Source organism: Canis lupus, chromosome 34, assembly GCF_048164855.1.
Source record: "Canis lupus baileyi chromosome 34, mCanLup2.hap1, whole genome shotgun sequence".
Taxonomy (NCBI): domain Eukaryota; kingdom Metazoa; phylum Chordata; class Mammalia; order Carnivora; family Canidae; genus Canis; species Canis lupus.
Genome location: NC_132871.1, coordinates 16003451 through 16021689, shown reverse-complemented (window position 1 = coordinate 16021689; position 18239 = coordinate 16003451). Strand labels below are relative to the sequence as shown.

At 39.3% G+C, this 18239-nt stretch overlaps 1 protein-coding gene across 13 annotated transcripts in view; it reads left to right on the top strand.

Moving 5' to 3' along the window:
* Positions 1 to 18239, top strand: part of MYO3B (myosin IIIB) — a 425769-nt gene that overhangs the window by 32396 nt on the left and 375134 nt on the right. For all 13 annotated transcript variants that reach the window (XR_012023941.1, XR_012023944.1, XR_012023942.1 and 10 more), the window contains one exon: positions 2517 to 2593. Coding sequence is in view for 9 of the 13 variants with exons in the window: in XM_072811357.1 (XP_072667458.1) it covers positions 2517 to 2593 (77 nt within the window). In the remaining 4 variants the exon portion in view is untranslated. The remainder of the gene's footprint in view (positions 1 to 2516; positions 2594 to 18239) is intronic.

Here is an 18239-nt window from a genome sequence, read left to right as displayed (position 1 = left end):
TATCTCCTTGGAACATTCATATATTGATATTCACAAACCAACAAACCATTTGGTTTTCCTTTATAAATTATTGAATGATCTAATCTTTTTTCTTTAAAGATTTATGAGAGAGGCAGAGACACTGGAGGAGGGAGAAGCAGGCTCCATACCAGGAGCCTGACGTGGGACTCAATCCTGGGACTCCAGGATCGCGCCCTGGGCCAAAGGCAAGCGCTAAACCGCTTGAGCCACCCAGGGATCCCCTGATCTAATCTTCTAAACGTGTTCAACAACAATTAGTACTTCAGTATGATTGTTACAAATAATGAGAAAACATTTACAGAAGCACTTTTTAAAATGTTCTTTATAAATGTAAAATAATAGGAGAAAAGATTGATTTTGAATATCCATTGTTTTATTCTTAAGAAAGAATTCAGTTTTAAAATGTATCAGTGAATGATTTGTTCAGAAGAAATAACTCAGAAATAAATGAAGTTACTTTAGGTGTATTGGTTTATTTTCTAATAGGGTAAGAAAAGAAAATTAGCAGAGGGATACTTTGTTCAAGTCTTATGCTCCTCCTTCTATATAAGGAATGGTGTAACCTATGAATTTGCTGTGGATAACATTAGAGATATATTTTACACTTGATCTGAAGGGCAGTCAATGTATAGTGAGAGAGCCTAGAAGGATGAGGATGGGGATTCATGCTGATTTAATCTACTCCCCAGTTTTGTGGTTTGAAGTGAGTCTCCTAATCTTGCTAGTAGAACATCCTAAACTTCCAGTTGCTTCAAAAGAAATTTCTAGAAATTAAAAACCGAAAAGTAAAGTTTTTTTTTAAACCAAAACTATAGGGCAGCCCTGGTGGCTCAGCAGTTTAGCACTGCTTTCAGTCCCCAGGGCGTGATCCTGGAGACCCGGGATGGAGTTCCACGTTGGGATCCCTGCATGGAGCCTGCTTCTGTCTCTGGCGCGCGCTCTCTCTCTCTCTCTCTCTCTGTCTCTCATGAATAAATAAATAAAATATTTAAAAAAAACCAAATAAACAAAATTATACTAGAGAATTTGGCAAAATAAATTATCCATGGCCAATAGAGTTTAGAGAGCCCTCTTTGGATTTCTAATAAAGAATGTAACGTCCGGCAGCCACCCATCCAAAACAACCCATGACAAATCTCTGCCTGATTCAGGTTTCTAAGTTTTCATCATCAATAGCATTAGTAGCAATGCTTGTTATTCTGTTAATGGCTGCCTTAGATTTCTGCTTGGTGTAAAAGAATACCTTATATTTGTAAAATATTTTATAATTTTTAGGTTATTTCACATACGTTTTCTTATTTGATCTTTTAGAAGAATCCTTTGTGTTAGATGTAACAGGTATCATTATCCCCAATTTGAGAATAAGAAAATTGAGGCTCAGAGTGAGGGGATCTGCTTGAGGTCATACAATTAGGGAAAGGCATAATTGGGATGGAAAATAGGTTTTCTGACTCCTAATCCAGTACATCTTTACTTCTACTTTATTCACGCGTTATATAAAGACAAAAGCTGTCTGAAAACTACGATAGATAAAATACGTTAGAATTATATTAAAATTCAGGTCCTTAGCACTGAGCCCTAGATAATAATATTATTAGTCAACTTCTTTTTCCATTTGGCAAACATGGTTTTCTTGCCAGGTTTCCAGGCCTCAAGGTAAGATAAGGGACTAAAACCTTTTTATGTTTACACTGATGCTCTATTATAGATAACACATGCCGATTTTTTTTCTCCATAAAATGAAGCACCATTTTAAGAAAGAAATCACCTGAAATAGTTTGGAAATATAATAGGAAGATATTTTGGGTTTAGTTTTTGATATTTTCTTTTTTTTTCAAGATTTATTTATTTATTTGAAAGAGTATGCACATACGTTGGGGGAGGGGCAGGGAGAGGGAGAAAGAATCTCAAGCAGACTCCCCTCTGAGCTTGGAGCTGGATATGGGGTTTTGTCTCAGGACCCTGAGGTCATGACCTGAACCAAAACCAAGAATTGGATGTTTAACCGACTGCACCACCCAGGTGCCTCTTGGTATTTTCTTTTGATTCCAGTTTTGTAGCAATACAGATAGGAATGTTCTTTAGCAGAAAAAAAAATTCAAATGATTTAGATAGAGTGGTAAGTGCTCCCACACAGTTATTGGCAAACTTCAGTGTGTCAGCTGAATCTGACCTGCCTCTTGTTATATGACCTGTGAAAGAAGAATGGTTTCTACATTTTTAGATGATTGGGGAAAAAAGATCAAAATTTTCAAAAGTGAAAATTATATGCATCTATAAATAAATTTTTATGGAGACACAGCTACTCTCATTTGTTTCTGTGTTGTCCATGACTGCTTTTTTGCTCTCCATTGGTAGATTTGAGTAGTTATGATAGAGACAATAAGGCTTTCAAAGCCTATTGACCATCTGAGCCTTTATGGAAAAAGTTTGCCAGTTTCTGGTCTAGCATCCTCCTCTGTTCTCTGCTGAATTACAATACCCTTTTCTTATAGGTGTCTCAGCTCAACTCACCAGTACACGTCTACGGAGAAACACATCTGTTGGTACCCCGTTCTGGATGGCTCCTGAGGTAGGCAGAAGGCATTTATTATGTTTGTTGAGTGTGTTGGCACTATTCCTTTTTATGGGAAAGTCATATGCTTCACAGAATTTTCAGAACTGTAAGTTCTGTTTTTGGGGAGTGATAATGAGACACATAATCTCAGAAAAGCAGGGTTAAGTCATAGCTAGCCTATAGGTTACCTTCATGCAATTAGAAAAAGGTATTGCTTCCAGAAAATGCAGCCCTCTCTGGAGACAGGTCATGGCTTGGCAAGTTCACCCAGCCTTTGTGTAAATTAGAAAAGGTCACCTTCCCTGCATAAGTGCAGCTCAGTGACACATGCTTGGTAATGAGAAAGATTTAAGCTCCAAGCGGAGTACAGCACTATATGCAGAGGTGCTGGTTGTTTTTTGTTACCAGGTAGATAGCAGCTTCTCTTGTGTACTTTTTTGGATCTCTAGTAAAACCTGGGATTTGGTTCTAATTTAGTTTTGGCATCTCACCCTCTGTGAGATGATGTATGTAGTAGTTTGGGGAATTTTCCAGCCAGATAAGACTTACCCTGAAACACTGGTACAGCTTTGCTTACCTAGTCAGCATTTAATTCCACAGTACTAAGGCCTGTGCCCTGAGCAGATCTCTGGATTTAAGGAAATGGATGCTTTTAATAAGAGGACTCAGGCAGTCAACCCCCTAGAGGCCCTACCTTCATTCTGTCCCCATGGCTGTTCTTCTATGAGACTGTGCAGGTGGTCTCCTAGCAAAGTAATCAGTTCACACCAACTGATGAAAGTTTGTCTGTGGTCCTCTTTCATACTTGGGTAATGGATAGGCCCATTTTGGGTAATGGATTGGCCCATTTTGGAGAAAAAGAAAAGCCCTGCAGACTCCAGTGTTTATGCAAATGTTAAATGTTTATTTAAGATTCTAAAAACATTAAACTAGATATAAACTCCTTGTGCCTTATATTTATAGAACTATAAAACTAAAAGGAAAAAATTTGTTATGAAAAAGCAACAAACCCGGTATCATTCAAATAAACACTTTTAACTTAATGAGACAAATGACACTATTTTATGAAACTCAGTTGTCCTTTGTAGTATGACTGTATTTTAGAGCATGACAGCATGTATTATTTTAAGTTACTTTGTTATACTTACTACTATGTACCATGTGGTGACCCAGTTCTCCCACCACTTGACTTTATTTCAGCTAGTGTGATCTTTGTTCAAACAGCATCCCTTTGGTCTCTAACTGGTACATTTCTGTTGGCTTATGCCTATTTAATAACTAAACATAAATAGGGGTACTGAAATTGTGAGGCAAATGGTCATCCAGATGATTTGGAATATGTTATCACTGTTCCTCCCATTTTATTGCTAATAAAATTATCATTGCTACAAAAATGTAAACATTTTCATAGGGACTTTGTGAATCCCACTTTGAGAAACCCTGTAGGACAGAATCAAAACTTCTTTGGATGGTGAACAAAGAGCATTTCATGTTTCAGCTTCTCTCTCCCTATCCAGCCTCATCGCAGGTTACTGTTCTCCAATTTACTTGTGCTTAAGCCTCAAGAGTAGTGAACAAACAACAAGTTTACGCCAAATCCATGTTGATAGAACATTCCTTTAAATCCTTTCATGCATTTTATCTTCTTGAGTAGCCCTCAGAACACTGAAACATGCCTCCTCAATCTTCAAGTCTCAGCTCAAATGCATCTCTCTCTTATAGGAAACCTTCCCTAATCCCTGGATGACACTGAAGCTCCTATCCCTAAATTTCTGTTGCAGCCTTTACAGCGTCCATTAGCATACTGCGATCATCCCATTGTAATTGTCAGCAGGGTCTAGGGATGTCCAGCTCTCATCATAGTGCTTGATACAGAATAAGCTCAATAAGCATTTGTTGGATAATTGAATCCATTAGTAAAAAGAAGCCAAAGGAGAAGATGAATTTTGAGGGTAGTTTGAGGAGGCTTTGGTATTAACAAATTTCTCTGTAGATTTTGATCTATCTGTTATTAAAGCATAACTTGATACAGAATAAGCTCAATAAGCATTTGTTGGATAATTGAATCCATTAGTAAAAAGAAGCCAAAGGAGAAGATGAATTTTGAGGGTAGTTTGAGGAGGCTTTGGTATTAACAAATTTCTCTGTAGATTTTGATCTATCTGTTATTAAAGCATAACTGAAGGGTGACATAACACAGAGATGGTGTTGTTCTAACTCACAGGAAGCTGGTGTTCCCAGAATCACAATGTAAATAAGAGAAGACTGCTCTTGGCTTTCTACATTTCTCAAGAGGTGTTTGTGACTTCAGTTTCAGCCAGGTTGAATAAAAATATGTGGAATGTTTCTGTAAGGGGCAGTTTAGTGGTCTGTGGTGAGCCTCGGATTGTCTGGAACCAGTTGTGTTCTCAGCAGGGAAAAGCCAGCATGGCATTCTACTGCTGTAGTGGTTAAGTTGAAGTAGGCAGATGGCAGTGTGGAGACTTGGACAGTGCCTTTTGGCAGCAAGTGCCTGATTGCTCATGCATGCCTCAAAGATTCTCTCAGGATGTGTGCTTGTGCCCGGTATGCTCTGGGTCCTAGCCTGCAGTTCTTGGGACTCAAGCCTACACAATCCTTATGTTTTTTTATGTGTTTTTTTTTTTTTTTAAGATTTTTATTTATTCATGAGAGACACACAGAGAGAGGCAGAGACACACAGGCAGAGGGAGGAGAAGCAGGCTCCATGCAAGGAGCCCCATGTGGGACTCAATCCGGGAAATCTGGGATCACACCCTGAGCCAAAGGCAGCTGCTCAACCACTGAGACACCTACGCATCCCTCATGTTTTTATTTTCTAAATGGAGAATTACTTTTTCCAAAAATGCTTCTTTTTGCATCATAATTCTCCATAAGAATGTCCACAGGAATAATCTTCCATGCAACAGTTTGATTCCACAAACGTTTATACTCTCCCTGGTGAGCAAAGCTTTGGGTCAAAGAGCAGTTCTTGAAAGTAGATAATCAGCAGTGGTTCAGATGAACATTGTCTTCATATAACAGCCTGTACAATATATTGATTTTAATATGCTTTCACTTCTCTAGTGTGAATAAGTGGTGTTGAGATTAAATATGACAACAATGCATGCAGAGCCAGTACCAGTGGAATGAAATCATTGCAAGTGACCAGCACTTTTATTTTGAAAATACAGCTGAAATATCCTTGATTCTATCTAATTTTGAGAAATGGAACCAAATGATTCTTTTCCCAATTTTATTTCCATTTTTATTTCACTAGCTTGAATAGCTTCAATAGGCTATACTCCAAACCAGGTAGGTAATAGAATGTGACCATACCACAATCACATGTTGATGAGCAGTCCAGATGCACAGTTCACTGGGGCAGCTCAAAGCTGCAGCATAAATTGACTCTAGGATTGTCATCCCTCTTCACTTATTCCCTCTCACTGCCCGATTTGGATACTACTAAAGTTGAACAATACTGGGTAAAAGTATCAACTCAGCAATATAAAATAAGAAAAATTCTAGGGGTGCCCATTATGTGATAGTACTTCATACTATGACTCAGAGAAGATAAGAGGGAAAGAAAAACACTCCACATAGAAAACTGTATTTAACAGATTACCTTAAGCAAAGTGACTTAATAGGAAATTAAGTTTCTTGAGTAAGGACAGAGGTTGGTGGTTGCAGTTTGTTGGTTCAACAGCTACGTGAAGCCATCAATAATCCAGGCTGTGACCACTGCAACCTGCATGGCTTCTCTGAGGGACTAACTTGGGGGCAATTGTGACAACCTTGCCTGTGAATATCTGAGGGGCAGTAGTGGCTCCAGCATCCCAGTAACCACCAGGGAAAGTACCCCTGGTACAAACAGACATCCCCCTTTACTTCCATGAGGCTGATCCTGTGTTAAGATTCTCTTCCTGTTCTGGGGTTAGAGGCTGTCTTCTCTGTGTTAGTTTTCTAGGACTGTCATAACAAAGTAGTACAAACTGTGACTTAAAACAACAGAAATTCATTATCTCCCAGTTCTGGAGGCTAGAAGTCCGAAATCAGGGTGTCAGCAGGATTTTGCTCCCTCTGGAGCCTCCAAGATCCTTTCTTGCTTCTTCCTAGTGTCTGGTGGTTTGTTGGTATTCTATGGTCTGTGGCTGCATGTCTCCAGGATCTTTCTTTGTAATCACAAGGCACTTTCCTGTGTCTCTGCCCTGACATGGCCATCATCTCATAAGGACACCAGTCCTTGGTGTACTAAGCATGACAGATTGCCTTCCCACATGGGTATTCAGCAATTCAGCACCTTCAGAATTTTTCTGTCCTACCTGATCTCTAGCCAAGTGTTAATTATCTCCTGAGATGTTTGACTCAGGTTACCTCTCTCAACCCTCTGATTACTTTGAGCCTCTGGTCTCCCTGCCTCTTACTTTAGCCTGTATCTTAGACATACATATATGTATTTTTAGCACCGTCTTCCTATTAGCCATGTTTATTGTCTCTTTTCTCCTTTAATGTCTCCTGATAGCCAATTTCTTATAATAAATAATATGTGTAATAGTATCACACATTTGCTTAGAATTTTTACAAATATATTTTTTTAAATGCTCACACCTATCTGTGAGGATGCCAGGCTAAGTGCCCAGGGACTCTTAAGTGGATAAGTGGATAACTGTGACTAGAATCTAAATGTTGTGACCCACTGAACTAGAAGATTTCCAGTACAGCTTATGTCAGTGATTGGTATTGCTCAGCTAGTATTTGCATTACATGCATGCCTGGTAACATCCTGGTCTATAGCAAAAAGGGATACAAGTCTACTTTATGTGTATTTATGGTGATGGTGGGGGGTTTGGGAAATGGATCCTTCATCTTCCTTTCCCACAATCACATATAGCAAAGAATTAAACGCTGTTTGTAAATGACTAAAACTCAGGAATAAGGACAGAAGTGTCAATATTTTTATTTGGGACATTTGTAGACTGTTAGAATAATGCCTTATAGTTAAGTGATATGCATGGGTGTGGCCAGCCTGATTGGTAAAACATTGAAATACTTCCATTCTGGATGGTAAGTGGCTGGCATCCAGGGCCCCTGGAGTGCTCCAGAGGTGCCTGTCTCTTTCCTTCTGACACCCTAGATCTCCTAATGGTTTGATCACTACGGGTAATATCTGGCAAGCAGGGGACCTCAAGGACCAGCTTCAGTGCCATGAGCCAGCTGAGTGTCACATAGTTTGAATACTGCACCGGCTAAGCAAATGTATGGTGGGAAGGAGACTTCCACTTGTTGAGGATCCGTTAATGTATCAGGAACCAGGTTAAGGGATACTTAACACATTGTCATTTTAACAGCTCTCTATACTAGATGCTATTTTCTCCATTTTACCACTGAAGAAAGTGAGGCTCAAAGAAGTGTATAGGAGAAGTCATGCCCAAATCCACATACCTAGAAAGTACTGGAACTGTTTGGCTTTTCAGAGAGCATGGGGATGCAAGTCCCATTTGACAGATGAAGAAACTAAGACAGGCAGAGGCTATTCTCTGTGCTAGTTGAGAGCAGTCTTGGTCCCAGAATTCAGGCTTCCCAGCCCACCAGCCCCATACTCTTTCACTTTAGTGTGTTCACAAAGGGTGTTCAGTATGCAAAATGTGTGCTGAGACAGCTCAGACAACAGAGACACGCAGAGATGTAGTGGAAGAATGCTCTGAAGTTGAAGCATGAGACACATCACTTTAAAAGACATACACGAAGGACCTATCACCTGTAATTTATAGTTGACTGCACTTTGCAGTCCTACAGTGAGAGAAGCAGCCCATATATTAAGGATCCAATTTACATGGCATCTTCCTAAAACAGCTAAAGAAAGGTCTGTTTCTGTATTCGAAAGCAGACTTGTGGATAAAGTAAACATTTGCTTCTTTTTAGAAAAAAATTTTTTTTTGTTTTTACTTCCATCTGCTCGTTGTTGCAAACAAGAGCTAATCAGCTGAGCAGAGAAACAGATGTGCTGTGACGGCTCCAAAACTGGGTCTCTCTCTGCCTGGAAAAGGGTCGTTGACAGGGGATGGTTGCCATAACAACAAGCTTACACCAATGCAGAAGTATCACAGGCTTTTTACACCACTCTTGCCTTCATTAATTATGCCTTTCCTAGCTAAATGATACAATAAATGCTATTTCCTTTGGCAGTGCCAGGACTAGAGATGACAAATGAGATATTTTGTGTTGAAGGGCTCAGAAAGCCACAAAATGCCACAGAACTGAAATATTATTGTCATTATTACCATTTTGTTTCCTAAGCTCTAGCCAATGGATTTGGTCTCCAAATAAGAGTTAACATTTATTGAATGCTTACTATGTGCCAGGTACTAAGTGTATTATGTTTTCTTTTTTTTAAGAAATGACTTTTCAGGGCAACCTGGGTGGCTCAGCGGTTTAGCGCTGCCTTCAGCCCGGGGCCTGCCTGATCCTGGGGACTTGGGATCGAGTCCCATGTTGGGCTCCCTGCATGGAGCCTGCTTCTCCCTCTGCCTGTGTCTCTGCCTCTCTCTCTCTTTCTGTGTGTCTCTCATGAATAAATCTTAAAAAAAAAAAAATGACTTTTCATTTTTTATTTATTTTTAATTGAAGTAAGTTGACACACAATGTTAGCTTAAATTCAGGAGTACAGTATAGTAATTTGATAACTCTATATGTTATGTTATGCTCACCATAAGGGTAGCTACCATCTGTTACCATACAATGTTATTAAAATACCATTGACTTTATCCTCTTTGCTGTGCCTTTCATCCACATGACTTATTCATTACATTGCTAAAAGCCTGTACCTCCCACTCCCCTACACCCACTTTGCTCATTGCCCCACCTCTCTCCCTTCTGGCAACTACCAGTTTGTTGTCTGTATTTATGGTTTCATTTCTGCTTTGTTCTTTTGTTTTGTGTTTTAGATCTATGAATAAGTGAAATCGTATGGTATTTATCTTTCTTTGACTTATTTTACTTAGCATAATACCCTCTGGGTCCATCTGTGTTGTCACAGATGACAAGTCTTATTCTTTTTTATGGCTGTGTGATACTCCATTGTGTATAAATACTACATCTTTATCTGTTCACCTACTGGTGGACACTTGTGTTGCTTCAAATCTTGGCTATTGTAAATAATGCTGCAGTAAACATAGGGGTGCAGATATCTTTTGACATTAAGTGCTTTTTATGAATTAATTCATTTATAATCCTGACAATAACTCCTTCAAGTCAATGCTATTTACTAGTCCAATGTTTCAGATAAAGTAAGTCCTAGAAAGTACTGTTCTTGTCCTTGGACAAGGTATTATGATGTTACCAGGATTTGAACCCAGCTATTTAGCTTCAAAATTCTTGCTCTTAACTACTATACTAGAGCAAACTGTGACTACCAGTGTACCAGGTAAGATATAAATTTTTTCAGTTTTAAAAATATTTTAGATAAGAATTATCCTTTCTAATATGTTCAGGAAAATGTAATAATTCAACATGACACTAGAAGTCAATGTAATTAGTGCCCAAGGGAAGGATCTGAAAAAATAAAATGACAGAGTTCTTCAGAACAGAATTTAGGATATTTGGATTTTAGTTTTAGCTCTCCACTCATTTTTAGAAAGTGGTTGTGGTTCCATTATTTTAATATGGCTTCAGTTTGGGTAGGAAAGTTAACACAAATTTTAGAGTCAGACCTGGGAGCAAATCTGAGATACCTGCCTACCCATCTAACTGTGGACGTCAGGCAAGTTACTGAATATTTGTGATTAGTAAGATAGGGAGAAGTTAAAAGAGGTAGAATGAGAAGGAAAAAAAAAAAAAAACAGCTTCAAAGGACACAATTAAATGACATCCTGAACATGTTTTGTGTAGTCCCTAGCATAGTAAGTACTTTAAAAAATATTGCCTGAACTTCACTCCTTCCTAACTTGTTCTCATCTGTAAGAAGAGATTGGCTTGTGTGGTTTCTGCCTCCAAGCTACTCCCTATTTTTCAGAGAATATTTATAGTTTCTAGGGAGAAAAGCCTTTTCTAGCTTGCATATTCCATTGCTCTGGTATTCCTCTGATAATAAAGGCTGGATCTCTCCCAGCTCTCAGTAAGTGTGATATGATGAAAAAAGGTGAGAACATTAGAATCCATTTTTACCTGTTTTAAATGGCTGGGGCCTATTGGGATTCCATGTACCAGTCATATCATTGTAAGGGATGCAGGTTCTGTTTGCTCAAAAGATTCAAGTGAAGGGTTTAGAACCCAGATCAATGGCCAGAAGACCTATGTGTCTTCCCCCAGGACATTTATTCCTGAGATTCTGTAACCATTTGCCTTCCCTGATTCCCTCCAGACTCCTATGTCAGCTTCTAAGAGACAGAAGGAGTCCCTTCCTTCTTGTTTTGGGCTGACCCTGCCCACATCCCCACAGTGGTTCTGCCTTGAATGGCTCTGAAGCACAACCCAGGTACTTGGGGTCTTGTGGGTGAAGGGCCCAGGGCAAGGGTGAAATGACTTGAGTGCAGCTCTAGCCTTTAACCTCCCCTCAGGGACCTCTCAGCTGGAGCTTTGCAGGGAAGTTGAGTCATGTGTCATATGTTAATGCAGAGGTGGGGGGCTGGCCCTGGAGGTAGTGGTGACTTGTCATCTCCTCCTAGTGGATCTAAATATAGAACTCTATCTGAGGGCTTCAGCTCCCACATGTGCAGAAGCATGTGAGGCCAGGAGCAGAGGCCTCATATCCTCTCTACCCCCACCTTCCCCCACTCAGTGCTGAGCAAGAAGTATCAAAATAATGGCTCCTGTGAACATTTGGAGCTTTCCAGGCTGTCTTCCCACTCCTCTCGGGTGGTGAGAAGGGCCAAACTGTTCTCTCATAAGTACTTGCTGAAGGAATTTCAGACCTGGCTTTGGCTCTTCCTGAGCTTTGAGACCTAGATTACCTGGTAGCTTCTTTCCATCAATGCCTCCATCTGCCCTGCCCAGGGCCTAGGGGCTCAGCCCCATGAAAGGGAATTCATGCCTAGACCAAACCCTGCATTTGGTCTGATGGTCCCTGAGCTGGAGGAGAAAGCAAAGGGAGGAGGGTATTCAGCCTTAGGAATGGGATCCCAGAGGAGCCTTGGATGGGGGTGAGGCAGGAACAGGCAGTGCCTGGGGAGACTAGTATTTGTGGTGCCCTATTACGTCCCGGTTTTTTTCCACACCTTCTTTAGTTTTAGAAGGTTAAAAGAAATCACTTTTTGGTAGGAATGTATGACATTCCCAAGGGCATCCTGTTTTACATGGTGACATCAGCCTATTAGAGGACAGAATCCAGAGACTACTTGCAAATAAAGGGCTATGCCTATGTTGAATTGTTCAGATATTCTGTTTGATTTGCTTCCCCTCCTATTTTTCAGATGTATTATGGAGGAGTAAAAGTTTTTTTCTCCTCCATTAGCTTCTTATTGTGGGCTCATGCTTCAGTTCTATTACCTACTAACTGTGTGACTTTGGAGAAGTTTTTTTTTAACCTTTCTGAATCTTTCCTTTCTGGGATAATAAAACCTGATCTAACAAGCTGTAAAATGAACTGAATTGTAGAACTGCTACTCATTCTTTTCCTTGAGTGTACTCTGGTAGAGATGGAGCACTAGTTGGCAAAGAAAGGGAAGGGGCAGCAAGGAAGTGAAAGGTGGCAGTAAATCCACCTGCTTAAGTGAAAGGTGTGCTTACATACTCCCAGTATGGAAATTACTGTGGCTGTGGCTTATGGTATATGAGATCTTTTTGATGATGACCCAGCATTCCCTGTTTAATAAGAATTCCCAAGAGATTCCTCACTCAGGAGGTGATGGGGAAACCATGGAGCTTGCTCCTGGTATGGCCACAAACCAGCTTTGTAATTCTGGACAAGTCACCTCCACACCCCCACCCACCAACTCTGGGACTTCATTTTCCAAGGGGGAATGAATCCAAAGGTCCCTTCGAGCATCCATCTCTGGTGTGGGGAAGCTGCTGCAGCAGGGGAGGGCAGTGGGGTTACCCTGGGTTTCCAAGCAAATTTGCTCCTTTTGAGCCTTTTTTCTTTTTTTTAAATAAACAACAGACATTTATTTCTCATAGTTCTAGAGGCCATAAGTCCAAGATCAGTGTGTCAGCAGATTCAGTGTCTGGTGGGGCCTGCTAGCCTCCTGGTTCATAGACATCATCTTCTCACTGCATCCTCACATAGATTCAGAATGTTTTGAGTACTAAAGACACATACAGAAATTTGGGCACACTAATTTACCTTTCACAGAGGAGTTCTGTGAATACTGATCCTGAGTTCAAATATGGGGCTTATCACATAAATAAGAATAAGTGACACATTCTTGGGGCTTTGGGGAATTTAAGTACAAAAATCAGTGTTGTATGCTGGCCTCAAACCCAAAACCAGTCCCCCTCTAACCTCCACTACCATTGTGGGAATTGGTATGGTTCAAAACAAGGGTTCATTAATTTGAACCTTGTTTTATTTCTCCAAAGGCATAAGTTGAATGTTAGCAATCCTGAGAAAAGTCTTATAGAACATTGTATTTTAGTTGGAAACCTTCCTGAATTTCATAAGGCTAGTATAATTTAAACTATATCTGGCCATTTCTCAGTATACAAAATATAGATTCAATTCTAGCTTTGAGTTTTATGAAAGAACCAAAAAAAAAAAAAAAACCCCAAAAAACTCCAAAACAAAACACCTCAACTCCATCATTTTAGTTCTTCTAGTCCACCTCCCCTTTGCAAAAAAAAAAAACAAAACAAAAACAAAAAAACAAACAGGCAAATCTCATATATATATCCTCTCTTGAAGTTATATTTCATCCAAGGGAAGAGACTTCATTTGTTTATTCAGTATCTCAGCTTGTAACACTTTATGATGTTTGTATGTAAAACTGATGAATAATATTTGCTATTAGAGTATTTATAACTGAAACGTCCAATTCCAGAGAAGTTCTATTTTAAAAATCTTTAAGATCAATAATATATATCAATTATGCTGCATAAAACGCATAAGCAAAACTAGGAATCCTATTTGCCTGCCTATACCTTTCAACATCTTATTTGCCAGTGTGTTGACTACATTTTTGGGCTCAAGGTCAGCCAGGGATTAATAGCTTTAGGTCTATTTGCCTTGCCGATTTTAAAGCTGAATTTAGCTCTTGAAATAACAGCATTTTGCCTGCGTACTTGAGTGAAATTTTAATATTGAGCTTTGGTTATAATTTTGGATCACATGATCAATTCTAGTAAGGTGAGAAATCAGAACATGTAAGGCAAACCTAACTGCAGTTTTAAGATATTTTAAAATGTTAGTGGGAAGATGAGATAGTCTGAATAACATTTATTGTTTTTTAAGTTTGGTAAGTTATTTTTTATAAGTATAAAAAACATTTTTCCTTGTTAGATGGTGCTCCTATAATACTACTTGCATGAAAGTATTGATTAAAATCACATTATTAAAAGAGTTTTCAGCCTACCAGCTCTTTGATATATAACTTGATAAATGGTTTAAGTTAAATATCTTGTTGGAGAAATCTAGGTTTTCTGAATGCAGGAGCTCATGTGTTACTGTCTTTTATCCCCTTTATATCTAATCTAATACAGGTGTTCTTTTCAGATAATAAAGACCTCGAGATGAGGAGAGACTGCTTTGTCCCCTCAGGTTCCTATAGCCCAAGTCTTTTTGCAAGAGATAGAAAGTGGATCTTACTTCTATCTTCAGAGCTTTATCAGCAAGCCCTACTCGTGTTCTAGGCTGAAATGAAACTATAATCATGGAGCACTTCAAGGGATTGTGATAGCTTGAGAAAGTGAAAGTATTACCTGTAGCCTTGTGCTTACAATAGAAAGGAATATTGTTGGGAAGGGAATTTCTTTAATTCTTCTTGTATTAATCTCATGGGAACCTAGTTTTATGACTGAGACACTATCTTTAACCTTCTAATTTGTTGATGAAGAATCTCAACGGCCAGCAAATACTCTGGATGAATGAAATGATGAATGAAATAAATCCTTGAAAATTTAGGCAAACTTTTCAATACTTATTTACATTTTCAAGACAAAAAACCAGATATTTGCTTTTTGTTATAGAAATAATTCATGCTCCCTCTAGACACTTTAGAAAATGCAAAAAGGGTTAAAGTAAATGAGATAGATATTACCCATACATCAGTGACCCAGTGATGTCTACAACTAACTTTTGATGCCATAGAAAAAGCTGGATAACCAGCATTTTCACAAGCAATATGTCAGACAAGGCCCAGGGAAAGGGGTTGCTAGGTTTGCATGGGAAGAGGTACAGGGAGATTAATTTGCTAAAGTAATCTAGTAAGGGGATAGCAAAACCAAAATGAAAATGCCTGGCTCTGGGATTTTCTTTTATCAGCCAGAAGTACAAACCTTTTCTACAATCCAAGAGGTACTAACAGTTGTTTTTCTTTGCCATTCCCTTGGTAACTGAGGAAAAGGTCAGCCATCCTCAACAAAAATCAGCTGACCACTCCCAAGGGTAGATGAGGAAATGATATATATCAAAGCAGTTGTATTATCAAGTTGTGGATTTAGTTTTACCCCCTTAACTCCTTCAGGAAAGGGGAGAAGGTGCTCCCTCTGTGGGGTGGGAAGGAATGACAGGGCAGATTGAGAGAGTCTGGAACTTTGTTAGCCCGAAGAAAGCAAAGAGAACTACCCTAACAAGGAAGATTGACTCTGCTCCAAAGACCAGTAGAACTAAACTGTTAGTGAAAACTTATTTCTTGTTCTCATGCCCTTCCAGAAAGAAAAGTTTTTGATAGCCAAGGTGGTAATGACTGACATTTGGGAGGCTCAGGCCCACCTCCTGGTAAAATAGCTATTGCCATTGGGCAGTATGTCTGCTAACGCATAGATATCGCTAGTAATCCAAGCATTAGTGCTTTTCTTCTTCCTAAAATAAGCACCAGTGTAGTTAAGTGTACCAGAAAAGCTGTAAGTTCCCATTTCAAGGTATGAACCCAGACATGCTCCATTAACCAGCATCCAAACAATTGCTCTGTCACTGAAGCTCATCTTCCCTAACAGAGGCATTATCACAGCACCAGCACATCTTTTCATAGACCTAAAACCTTTTACAAAATATTGGCAATAAAATCTCTAAGGTGCCAGCCTTCTGGTTCACATTCCACAATAACCTGTTTACTCTAGCCAATTTGCATGGAGAGGTTAGCCTCTCTGAGATCAACACTAAGCTTACTTGGAAACTGTAAAGCCATAAGAGAATAAGAGCTGGAAGGGATAGCAGAGATCATTCATTCCCATCTTTTCATTTTATAGATGTAGAAAGTGAGAGCCCTATAACTAGAAGTCTCAGCTCAGAGTTTTTTTTTGTTTGTTTTTTGTTTTGTTTTTTTTTTTCAGCTCAGAGTTTTCAAGGGACTTTCCCAAAGGCACTCAGCTGGTAAATAATGTAATTCAGACTTTCTGATTCCAATCTGAAGAGTTTTCAACACAGCTTCTTTGAAGTGTGCCACAAATTGTTGTGAACAGGAAGGGAAGAAAGATAAGAAATAATCCTTACCCTGGGTTACTTACGTTTACTTCAGGGGTCAGTTTGATGATATCATCAAGGCTCTGGCCCCTTTAAAACATTTTTAAATGGGGATCCCTGGGTGGCTCAGTGGTTTGGTGCCTGCCTTTGGCCCAGGGTGCAATCCTGGAGTCCCAGGATCGAATCCCATGTCGGGCTCCCAGCATGGAGCCTGCTTCTCCCTCTGCCTGTGTCTCTACCTTTCTTTTTCTCTCTATCATAAGTAAATAAATAAATCTTAAAAAAAAAGATAAAACATTTTTAAAAATGATGAGGTTAATAGTAGATTAACACCAAGTGGATAAAACTATTAAAACTCAGAAATAATATAAATACTCAGTGATATGCCAGAGACTTGAGGATTGTTAAAAGTGGCTCTGCAGAAGTATGTAAGGATTTATATAACCCTGAAACTCCTTGAGATTCAGATAATATTTTAATCTTGGAGCCATTAGGGCACTAGCAACTACTGCACTAGGACTCTGTCTCTATTTTGATTCATCTAAGGTTATGCTCTTAGCCTTTGCCAGGTACACTAAACATTTTGTAACTGTCCATATACATGTCTCATGGGACACTCTAGAAGGCACATTCTCTTCACATCAACCTCCCAACATGCAGTAGGACTTTGAAATCAACTCTGGAGAATCCATTCTTTATAAAATTAGCAGGTTTTCTATTCACAACACTGGATTAAAATAGATACACAAATCTGTTAAAATTCATGGTAACCTGATATCTGCTTCTGGTACTTACAACTGTGTTTTAAAACTACAAATTTTGACTAGTTGTGTTGGCATTTGACAATGGGAAGATTACAACGTATAGAGTTCTGAAATGTAAGATATACTTACTAGTCACTGAAAACATGTATTTTATTGTTACCCTTTAGCATATATTCTGCTTCTGATCTTAATAGAATTTTGCTTTTATTGCATTTACATGTGAAAAAAAAGTGAGTTCCCAAGAACACAAGTGATTTTTCTGTATCTGGAGAGGGGTTGAACTTGTTATACTGTTTGCCAAACTGACTTCTCTTCCTGATATCCCCAATGGCACCATCATTCTTCTGATCACCCAGGATCAAAATGTCTTCCTGGGTGCATTCCTTTCCCTAACCTCCCATATTAAATCCCTCTCCAAGGACGCCTGGGTGGCTTAGTGGTTGAGTGTCTGCATTCAGCTTGGGTTGCGATCCCGGGGTCCTGGGATTGAGTCCTGCAACAGGCTCCCCTCAGGAAGCCTGCTTCTTCCTCTGCCTTTCTCTTTGTCTCTCATAAATAAAATTTTTTTTTTTTTAAATCCCTCTCTGTATTAAGTCCTGCAGGTTTTCCCTTGAGCTCCCTCTTACACCTATTCTATCCTCGCTGTTCCACTGTGACCCACATCATTTAGACTCCTATGACTGAAGCAGACTCCAGGTCAAGGAGCATGTCTCCTTGTGGTGGTCGAGGTATGAGAGAATGAGGTGTTGGGGGTCCTGGCCCTGAGTCCATACCATCTCAATCTGTCTCTGTCCACTCCTTCAATATGACTTACAGAACCTGGGAAACTTGGTCTCAGCGCAATATACTTATTTGCCATTGTCAGGCTCCTTTTCTTAGTAGAATATTGGAACATCTGATTCAGAGAGCACTTTGAAAGGTTGCCTTCTCCTTGAGGCAAGGGAACTAAAGACCAGCGGACTATCTAAGCATTCTTAACTCAGCTTTATTTTGCCTAGAAATAAGAATGCTGTGCTAGGGAGAATGAGATGACTTTTTCTCATTAAAAAATAGTTGTAGATTTTGGTGTTAGTGATAAGGAACTAGATCCAGGATGTGTTGACCTTAGTCATGATGCATCTATGAATCCCATCACGCATGTAGCCCACATAAAGGTCTTTTACTTCTGTGAAGGATTGGTCCTACCAGAGACTGCTTCTGAGGATATGGGAGTTTAAGTGATAAAAATCTCAAGAAACCTGGTTAATTTATCCAAAATATGAGTGCAGAAGCTAATAATTATTTTTTTTTTAATTTTTAGAAGCTAATAATTCAACCATTCTTTGGACTTAACCTTTATTGTGTA